Consider the following 11,339-nt stretch of genomic DNA (forward strand, 5'->3'; position numbering starts at 1 on the left):
CTTACTATGGAGCACATATGAAGTAAGATTTTGCACTACAAAAAAAAAGTATTGTAAAAGATAAAGAGAGATTACGATTTAAACTTATAACAATATGATTGAAGCATTTGTAAATTAATGTATGTTTCTATTCGAAAAAAAAAAAAATTAATGTATGTTTAACCTAACAAGCTGTATCTATTAAATAAAATTAAAAAAAAAAAGTTAAAGGCCTGTATAAATATCACTTAGTTATTCCCATTGTGTCATGGTATTAAATTATTAATTATCATACTTGTAATTATTTATCATCATCTTCGCTTGTCTTATTAAATCTGATTTTGCGCCTATAAATGATCTTCCTGAACAATATCATCCGTTCAAAACTTCAAACTCATACTAAGCTATATTGTAACAAAGGATAATGATTATGCAACAAACACATACACTACAATAATATAAATTTCATGGTATAAAACTTTTGAGACGAGTTTATACATATATTATATATATCTATAAGACTATAACGAACTTGATCAAAAAAATCGATCTAACTAATATTTATGGCTAAATAAACTAAACTAAGATCGTATACATAAATTTGTGATTTTCAACCAGTCTCTCAAAAATTCTATGATATGATCAATTGTGTAATTTCGACAATAGATCCAAAACAAGTCTGGCTACTAGGCCGAGTACATTGTATAGTACCATGATATAATGACAAATTTTAGACCAAGCTAGCTAGCTTATAAGCAAGCCAACCCTTAATTTGCTTCAGATCCTTTCATTAACCTAAGCCGTTTGCAAGAATCAAGAAACATTTCCCATGGAACATCTCCAACCAACATCCAATCTCCATCTTTGTCTTCATAAGTTGGTTCATCCTTTCCAGCTTTAAAGGTGAACAACTCTTCTAGTGCCTTTAAGAGTTCCTTGTAATCTTTGTATTGTTTTAGATCAACCTTTCTTAGATAAGGAGTTCCATCCATGCTAACCTTGACGTACATCCTTGAGGATTCTTCTTTTGATTTTGTGATTTGGAGGCTATTTTTTCTGTAAGATCTGATCGGAGGCCATCCAATTGCTTGTACCCTATAGATAACAAGTCGCAAAATACAATTAGTATCATGAAAAAAAAAATATATGAAATAAAAAATAAATAGTGCGTGAAAAGAAAAATCAAGTGAATAAAACACATTTAAATCTAAATGTATGCGATCAATCTACTTACTTTGGTGGTGGAGTTGGGTGGTCATCATGGCAATCTTCAACACACGAAGTGGTAGACGACTCATCATCATTAGTTTCCAAAAATGATCTTTTCTTCTTATTAGATCCATTTGTTCCTGGTAACCCTAATCTCAACTCCGTGTCTTCATGAAAACCCAAATTATCGTTGCTCTTTCCCATTGTTAATGATACACGACCACGAAAGCAAAAACAAAGCTCGATTTGGATCCTTTAACAACTTTGAATCAGTAATCGAAGCTTGTAATAATCTTGTGCACGTTAGAAATAAGTTGTAGATGCTTTAAAAATAATGAATTGAAAGTTAAAGTTGTATTGATGATGAGATGAAGCACAAAACTATGTGCTATATATACACTCATAGAATTGTATAAAAGTGGTTATAGTTAGAGCACGTTTGGTGTAGTTGGCATTGTGATTGGAAGACAGAATTAGCAAGTCATTAGTTAGTTGTCTCTTAACAGCACATGCCCTTGTTTATCACTACTTTTGGTCTGTAGAGTGTATATTACTTCCTAGCTTTTAAGACAATTATTATTTGAACAAAATATAACTTTTATTTACTGTCTTCTACGACTGTATTTCCTCTCTATTTCTCTAATAATGTTATATAAAGTTTTATTAAGTTTTTGTTTTGTTTATTTATCACCATATATCATGACTAAAAAATATGGATACAACCTTTAAAAATAAATTTGATACTTATGCATTATTATTTGGTAAAATTAACTAAGTTTATTTGTATATGATCATAACTCTATAGTCAATAATATAATCCATCAATTTCAATTACTCACTACTCAATTTAATTGTGATCAATCCGATCACAGCCCTAAATTTTTATAGTCAACACGCCGTCTATATCAATTACTCTCTACTCGATTTATTTGTGATCAATCTGGTCATAACTCTAAATTATAGTCAATACACTATCAATTTCAATTACTCACTACTCAATATATTTGTGATCAATCTGATCATAGCTCTAAATTATAGTCAATTAGTATGCCATCAATTTCAATTACTCACTACTCTTTTTATTAAAATAGATAGATACGATAAATTTAAATCTGCCATATTCATAATACGCGCTACCATACACATGTCACGTGAAATACAAGTAACAAATAACACACCTCATCACTTTTGTGTACCTTTGTGTATAGTATAGTGTATTCTTGTGTAGTGTTTCTTTAGTTTCTTTTGTGATTAATGAATTCACCCCCAACCTATTATCTCATATACACTCATGTATGTATGTGTCATCTCTTGTGTCAAACTCTTAATCTCTCACTTTTCGTTATTAATTGCATTTCTTTTACCAAGTTAAACTTAATGATTCAATATTATTATAGCAGTTAGATTTTGAAATTTGATTTGATATATATAGTCAACTGTTCCATATAGAGTAAAATTACAGATTATTTTGTACAAATTACATAAAATATGACATTTCTAACCAAAACATGCACCACGTTAGTTATACATCAAATTAATTAGTGATTATTTCACCCCAAGATGGAATACAAATTAAAAAATAAATCACATATTAAACGTCAATCATAAATACACACACAATACACCCGATTTGATATAGATTACCACTCCGTATAATGAAAATCGCAAATCCACCCAAGATACCAAAGTATATACACACATTATACATATATATAATGTACTCATTATTTTGACAAGAATAATAAGAATGTTGATTTGTATCCACACCACATATCAAATAATTAATATGATCATATATGTATCCGCATGACCGCGTCCTCCGACCCAAAGTCATGGGTGTCAATTAAATGGTCCAGATCTTCAAGCTGTTGTTTGCAAGATTTTGCAGGGCATTTTCATGTGGGATAGTTCTCTCAACCACCACCATCTACTCTCATCCAACGGTCCACATTACTTTCTAAATTCAATCATAACCACCCAAATTAGGGTTCTTATTTATTAAAAAAAAATAGGGTTTGCATTAACGTATGTCCTAAGCTTGTCCCTAAAATTAGAGCTAGTGTGACCTACACGTCTACGTTACAACTACTATCCTTATCCAACTACATGCATTTCAGATTTCTTGCTTTCGAATTGTCGGTAAAGTAATAAAAGTCATTATATATCTCATAATTATGATTATGATTTTATTTAATTTTATATAACCTATGATATGATGTATGTTTTTTTTATCACACTATAAAATGGGTTATATTTACGTAGTTATTTGCTAGACCACAATTATAATTAAGATCATATTTAATTGAACACGTATATAGATATGATCAAGTTTATATTTAAAGCCCTTAATTTAGGTCGTTTGAACTACGTAGTACAAGCTTACACACTTTAATCAAAATAAAATATGCTTTGAACCCATAACCTCCAATACATATAGGTAATACATTTACCATTTCAATCAACTACTTCCTCCAGTTACGTATTACTCGCAACAAAGGGATATTATTTGTGAAACATAAAATATTTCTTTGTTACGAGTAATATGTAACAGATGGAGTATTATTAATGTTTCAAGTTTTACATAATATTATACTACCTATATTCCTTTCATTTATTAAGTAAATTATTGGTAATATAATTCATTTATTTTCCACAACATTATAATTTAAACACAAACTTTTTAAAAAATTGGGTGTACAATAATTATTGTATATCCATTATAAAGATAGCCTAAAGTGATCAAAAGTTACCCCTAAAATGAATAAAAGTTACCCCAATATGCATAAAAGTAACCCAATATATATAAAAATTATCTACGCTTTAATGGTAAAGAATCGCATTTTAAATGATTAAAATTCAATTATTGGTGATTGAATGTAATTAAATTAGCATTATAAAATTTTTCTTATTGTCAATTTATATAAAAATTGTATTATGTTTAAAGTTATCCAAAAAAGGCAAAAAGTTATCCTAAATTAGCTAAAAGGTACCCTTATACTGCTTGATGTACACTAATATATATTAGCGTAAGGCGGGTGTATACAAAAGTTAATCTAATATAAATACATATGATGTAAAAAAAAGTGACATCCAAGGCAACGCCCAAACCACTGCACACACTAATTATACAAATTAAATAATCGAACATAATTGTTAAATTAAAGCAAGAATTACACAAACTAGCAACCCGGGACAATCACTAGCTAACTTTCTATAAGCTGATTGCATACACAACCATTTGTTACAAGTTATTATGGTTCTTGATTAGAATCAAAGAGACAATGGTTTAATAGATAGTAATAAGAATTACTAGGGGTGACAAAGTTAAATCTTTGGAAATTGGTGATGTTCAAACTTTAAGCTACATCAAATATTCTTTTACTTCTATATCATCTTAGATTCTTAGTAGAATCTAATGTTTTCAATCTCAAGGTATTAGTCATTGCGTATTCGTACTAGTATGGTATTTGTTGTTACTTTCTAGGAGTGGGATGCAACTGGGTGTAAGGGAAAAAAAAAACATAGCTAAAGTTAGAGAAAGAAAACAATAGAAAAGGTGTAGATATTGTGAGGTACAAAAGGTAAGAGTGCATACGTTAATTGAAAAAAAAATAAGTGTTAGGATTAAATAGGTTGAATTAATAAGTTCAGATCAGATCAGAAAAAATAAGTGTTAGGACTAAACAAGTTAAATTATGACTTATTAGGTACAATCAAGTTTAAACATAATATATTGTAAAATGTTTAATAGACTTATAGGATTCAAAGCTTAATCTATATCTATATAAATAAATTAAAGGAACAACCGCTGATATCATATTGTCCACGTGACAGCTTTAAAAGAAAAAAAATTTCGCCTAAATAAAAATTTGATGTCATTATATTTTCTTTGGTTTCAAATTTCAAATTTAATTTCTCCTCCTCTCAATTTATCTATTCTCTTAAATTTATTTATTTTTCTTCTATCACCAACTATTGGTATCTAATTCATCTTTCCCTTATGCCTTATTGAACAAAATACTTTGATGTACATAGTTTATTCTATTTTCCTTTATATATTAAGTTTAAAATCATTTTTTATTTGCTTAATTAAAATCGTATATTAAAAATCTAACTTTTATGTATATGCTTAAATTTTCATATTCGGTTTATTCTTCTTCAAAATTAATTTTATAAAACTAGCATTTACAACTAGTGTTTATGTCTCAATAATTTTTTTGATACGTAAGAATACATAAAATATATACTCTATATTTTAAAGAAATCCGTGCATCGCACAGGACTAATCTAGTAATACATTAATGTAAAACACACTTGATAATATGATGCAATGTAACCAACAAAGTGATCTATTTGACTCTATTTCATAGAGTTCGACTGATTACTTATTGTAGATTTTTGTTTCTAATAATACATGAAAAATGTGGGTGGTGTAATGAAGGAATTATCTAATATAGTTAAATGGGTAATAAAGTGGATAAAATATCAGAGATAATGTAAAAATTACAAGGAGGTAATAAAATAGAATTGAATAATTGAATTTTTTGATTTGTATGGACTCGGTCTACAGTAAGTTATTGTAGACCCAAAATTTGACACTTTCAAATAATATAATCACATTTTGGATGATATAATCACTTTTTTAGACGATATAATTATCTTTTTGTGAGTCATATTTTGAATTATAAAATCTCATATTAAACCATTTAATGAGATTATATAATTATCTTTAGGATGATAAAATTTAAAAATCATTTTTTGAATGATGTAATTTACTATTTGATACTTTTATAATGATAAATTTACTTTTTGAGTGATACATTTACATAATAGTTTCAGGATGATATAATCACTTTTGTAGTAATATAATCACATTTCGTATGATATAATCAAATCCGTATGGTATACTAGAAAGTTGGGTCTACAATAAGTTATTGTAGACCGGGTCTATTCTAGTCTTTACCTTTAACGTATTAACATACCATACTATTTTTATTTTAATTTAAGGTATTAACATACCATAATATAGTTAAAAAAAAAATAATAAATAAATAAATTATTATGTTACACGTAGTATTGCAGTAACTAACGTTGATAAAAATCAAACACTAATTTTGTGAGAGAAAGTAATAGAACGTTGTCCTAGAATCATGGCCTTAAAAGCCAAGTTTCTCAACAGACCAAAAGAATCAAACAAGGGCATGTGCAGTTGAGCGACAAGTAACTAATGAGTTGATAAGTCCTGTCTTCTAATCAAACTGCTAAGTACACCACACGTGCTCGAAGTAGACCCACTTTTATATAATTCCATGTCTATATATATAACCCATAGTTTAAGCATCTTCTCATCAAAACATACATCAACAAATAATTTGCTTTCTAACCTACACAAGATTAAAACTTCAATTCTCTCTTTGGTTACTAGTTCAAAGCTTTCAAAACCGTGTTTATCACCTTAGTTTTTGCCTTAAATCTAGCAATGGAAAAGAGCAACGAAATCTCAAGTTATCATAATGATACCGAGTTGAGATTAGGCTTACCGGGAACTAATGGATCTGAAAAGAAAAGATCATTTTCAAAAATTAGTGAGGAATCTACTTCTGGTGTTGAAGATTGCCATGGCGACCACCAAATCTCACAAAGAAATTAAGTTAATCAAACTTTGATTTAAATCATATTCGCTTCACCTGATTTTTATCTGAATTTTTTTTATTCCCTTTATACATATATTTAGTCACATACCACATGATCATGTTACTAATTGATTTTTTTCTACTTATAATTTATAGGGTTCAAGCAGTCGGATGGCCTCCTATTAGATCATACCGAAAAAATTGCCTTCAAGCTACGAAATCACACGAAGAAAGCACAAGAATGTACGTAAAAGTTAGCATGGACGGAGCTCCTTACCTAAGAAAGGTTGATCTAAAACAATACAACGATTACAAGGAACTCTTAAAGGCCTTAGAAGAGTTGTTCAAATTTAAAGCTGGAAAGGATGAACCAACTTATGAAGACAAAGATGGAGATTGGATGTTGGTTGGAGATGTTCCATGGGAAATGTTTATTGGTTCTTGTAAACGACTTAGATTGATAAAAGGATCTGAAGTTAAAGGGTTGGCCTAAAAAATCTAATTAATAATCAACTTTTTGTGACAAATACATCGTAAATACTTAGTATAATTTTGTGAAGAATGATTTGCAAATCACAAAATTATGTAACACTATATAATACCATATACTTGGTTTAGTTTGATCAATTTTTATGTAAGATCATCTTTTTTTTTACCAAGGTGTAAATTAATACTCATCTCAATTTTATTCATGTTATAAATATAGCAAAGTTATCTTATAATCTTGATAAAAAAAAAAATTTAATAAAAAAATCTCTTATAATCATAATAAATATTTTTATTATTATCCAAGAGGCAAGAGCTACATATGTATGGTTGGAATAAGTTATATAATTTTTTATTATTTATATTTTGAAAGAAGTTGATAATTTATTCATCAATCAAAGCTTTGCTCAATGACGAGATATTAAACAAGAGGTAGACATTATTTTTGGTGACCACTTGAAATTATTACGGTTGAAAATGATCTTTTCCATTGTCCAAATATCTTTATAGGTGCGATTGCATTTAATAGGTCTTGATTAACAATGACAATTGGTGATTACAAACAATAATAGAAAAAGATTATAAATACAGTAATAATAGAGAAAATAAATAAAATTTAGGCCTAACATGTTAGGAAATAATTAAAACATTAATTGAGCAAAAAAACCAATAATATTATTGACATGATAACGGTATAAATTGTTGTAAATAAGGAGTAGTCTATTACAAATAGTATGAAAATATTAAGCAAGACCGAAAAATTGATCTCACAAAAGTAGGAAGAGTACAGTGTGTCGTGAAGCAAATTCACTGACTTGAAAACGAAATTCCGACGCAACCGGGGTGCTCAATTGTATTCGTTGGCACGTTCCCTAAGGTTAACACACCACTTCTACTCAAAGACACTTTTGGGTGGAAGGTTGGAGCCAAGTAATTTATGCCCAATATAGAGTATGTGTTTAGCTTGTGTTTGATATGTATTTCATAATGTGTGTGTAGCATAATAAAGACTTCTTCTATTTATAGAAAAACATAGAAGAATAATCCCATCAAACGTCAAGGGAGATGAATAATCAAATTGATGGTGGTAATTAATCTCCTTTAACATTCTCATAAAAGGGAAGGGTTATAAGAGTTACACAAGAGAAAAACGTTGGTGATTTATCACCTTAAACTTCTACTAAAATGAGGTGTTATGTGAGAATTATTCAATTGAAATTAAGAATGGGAAGTAGCATCTTGAATTCCCTTTCTTTATTCCAACAATCCCCCACTAAAGCAAGGGAAGAAAAAAACAAAGAAGAAGATAAGCAACATATTGGGCATAAGAGGAGATCAATACTTAACACTTAGATATTACATAAGTAATTTGAAATCTAGTGCTTAGTGAGATGAGGTAATGAATTACAAGTATAAGGGTGGACAAACCTTGAAATCCTTAGACTCTTAATCAAATAGTGGACTAGCCTTGAAACTCTAAGATTTAATCCAAGACCCTCACATCACATACATCACTCCAAAATTTACTTGAACTCCGCGAAGATATGTGCTTATTTATAGCTAAGCACATTCACCTTAGGTCTAGTGGAGGATCTAGAAAACTGGCCAAAGTTTTCATGGAAGATGGCTAATCTTCACAACCACATAGGTGAGTTCTTTAGTGTGCATCTCAATAGCACAAGAACCCATTAAGAGTTCAACAACTCAACCTCACAAACAAAGTCAAACATTACAAACATTATCACCATAGGAATTAGGACAAATGTAATGTATCATGTGGCTTAAGTCCTATTCCCCTCGATGATTCACCAACTTGTTTTCTTGCCAATCCTTTCGTCAAAGGATCCGCCAAGTTCTTTTCGGACCTCACATAGTCCAATGCAATCACTCCATTCTTAAGAAATTGCCTCAACACTTTGTGTCTCGTACGAATATATATGTCTCTTTTTGCCATTGTAGTTGCTATTATTGGCCACTCCAATTGCCGCTTGAGAGTCACAATGTATAGACACCGGTGATGAACTCTTCCCCCACAATGGTATGTCGGCTAGGAGGTTCCTAAGCCATTCCGCTTCATGACCTGCCAACTCAAGAGCAATAAGTTCAGATTCCATGGTGGAGCGAGCTAAACATGATTGTTTTGAGGACTTCCATGAAATAGCACCTCCACCCAAAATAAAAACATAGCCACTAACAAAATACGTACAATAACGTCACTCAGTTTATAATAAATACACAAAATATAAGAATATAGATGTACAACACAAATATACACAAAGTATGACAAAAGAAAATTCAAAAAGATGTAAAAAAAGAGATATGATTTAATATTGATGAACCATGGCCCTTGGGATTTTACCAATACCACCTAAAGGATCCAATATAGGGCATCTCAAGTAATGGTTGAAGGTTTTGATGAATAATGAGGGAGTTTTACGGCGGAGTTTTGATGGTGCATGCTTTGAATGTATGTGAAGGTATTATAGGGTGTTTTTGAAGGATTATTTGAGAGAAATTAGGGTTTATGGACTGGAAAAAATAGGTTTAGTGGTTGTCAAACTATGTAATTCAATTGGTTGGATGCCCCATATTCATATGGAAACAAGAAAAAAACAAAAAATAGGTCAAAGGACATATTTGTATCCAAACAGGGCGAACGTTAACACAACCCTCTGATTCTTATTGTGAGAATTTAATCTGTATTTCCCTAAACATAGTCTAAATAAACAGCGCATTGCACAACTCTTTAATAGAATGCACTAGAATTTGTAGTATGCACTAGACTATGTAGTATTGTGTAGGTCATACAAGTTGGTTGATGGCTTATTTTGCATTGGCTTAGTTTTAGACTTGTTTGAATATTAAGAGATCGTGAGTCATTTGATGCTAGCATGCATGAAATTTATGACTTGTGACACACGAATTTGATTCTTTGAGATTAAGGTTAAGCTATCATCGTCATTAAATGAGGAGGCACGATAAGCAGTGTGAAAATTTTCGCCTGTAAATTCATTTATTTACAAATTGAAAAAAAGTAGACAGTTGAGAATATATGATCAAATTATCATCTTGCCTTAATTCTTATGTATTGTTGTGTAATGTATACTATCAACTTAGCTTTTGAATAATCTTTTAGTAGTTTTATCACTTATGTTTGGGTTCTCAAATGATCCCTAATAAGCCCAAAGTGAGATTCAATATTAGTCAAAGTTGGCACAAGCTAGACCCTGGACTACATGACAACCAATTAATTAAGTCAAGGATGAAATTCACTTAGACGATACAAATGAAAGGGATTATTTAGGGATATCAATAAGGTGAGGCAATACTGATGTTGACCTACCCATCCTCACCTTAGTTGATATTTCCATCATTATCCTTGAGATGGGTCCAAAGCCCATCCTCATCTTTAGCCCAACCAGTGCAAGTTTAAAACCATTCATGCCCCACTTACCACCCACATGGATACCCATACCCATCTTATCCCCACCTTTCGTTCATGTCTCATCATCTAATTAATACTAATCTTAGGTGTTTAAGGTAATTTTACCCCGCCACGTGGCCCAATCAGAGGATGACACGTGTCAGCCCCAGGATGGCCCAAAGTGGACCTATTCCTGCTTGACACGTGTCACTCCAGAAACTTGGGGGCAATGACGACCTTCAGGCCCAAATCCCAAGAAAGCCGCAATGCGGCGCAGCCCACCAATGATTAGGGTTCAGTGACCTAATCAGGGGCACAAATCCCGAGGACCCTATAAATAGGGAGATTCCCCTCTTTTGAAGGGCACGTTTTACCATTTATTACAAACTGTCCCTGTGATAGAGACATCTGAGCTTGGAATCTGAGCAGATACCCACTTAAATTTCCTCACCTTTTTCTCTCCCTTCAAGTTAATAACTTGTTCGTCGGAGACGGAGCACCACCCAACCGGTGTCTCCGTTTGTTTTGCAAGTACAGGCCGCACCGGACCAGTCTTTGTGTTGTAACTCTCCCGAGGGACAAAAACACCCAAAACATTTGGCGCCGTC

At 31.1% G+C, this 11,339-nt stretch overlaps 2 protein-coding genes across 3 annotated transcripts; one reads left to right on the top strand and one right to left on the bottom strand.

Annotated features, from left to right (window-relative positions):
• Positions 1 to 443: 443 nt before the first annotated feature.
• Positions 444 to 1,619, bottom strand: LOC110708435 (auxin-induced protein 22D-like). The gene is made up of 2 exons (XM_021886563.1): positions 1,214 to 1,619; positions 444 to 1,074 (listed from the first exon to the last, which is right to left on the bottom strand). The coding sequence occupies exons 1-2, from the start codon at positions 1,390 to 1,392 to the stop codon at positions 747 to 749; spliced, it is 507 nt and encodes a 168-aa protein (XP_021742255.1). The 5' UTR covers positions 1,393 to 1,619; the 3' UTR covers positions 444 to 746.
• Positions 1,620 to 6,539: 4,920 nt separating this feature from the next.
• On the top strand, positions 6,540 to 7,484 carry LOC110708436 (auxin-responsive protein IAA4-like). Of its 2 annotated transcripts, none has more exons than XM_021886564.1 (2): positions 6,540 to 6,834; positions 6,978 to 7,484. In XM_021886564.1, the coding sequence occupies exons 1-2, from the start codon at positions 6,668 to 6,670 to the stop codon at positions 7,312 to 7,314; spliced, it is 504 nt and encodes a 167-aa protein (XP_021742256.1). In that variant the 5' UTR covers positions 6,540 to 6,667; the 3' UTR covers positions 7,315 to 7,484. The 2 variants fall into 2 exon arrangements, with proteins under 2 accessions (XP_021742256.1, XP_021742257.1); XM_021886565.1 differs by having other exon boundaries at positions 6,608 to 6,838.
• Positions 7,485 to 11,339: the final 3,855 nt, after the last annotated feature.

Source organism: Chenopodium quinoa, unplaced genomic scaffold, assembly GCF_001683475.1.
Source record: "Chenopodium quinoa cultivar QQ74 unplaced genomic scaffold, ASM168347v1, whole genome shotgun sequence".
NCBI classification, from domain to species: domain Eukaryota; kingdom Viridiplantae; phylum Streptophyta; class Magnoliopsida; order Caryophyllales; family Amaranthaceae; genus Chenopodium; species Chenopodium quinoa.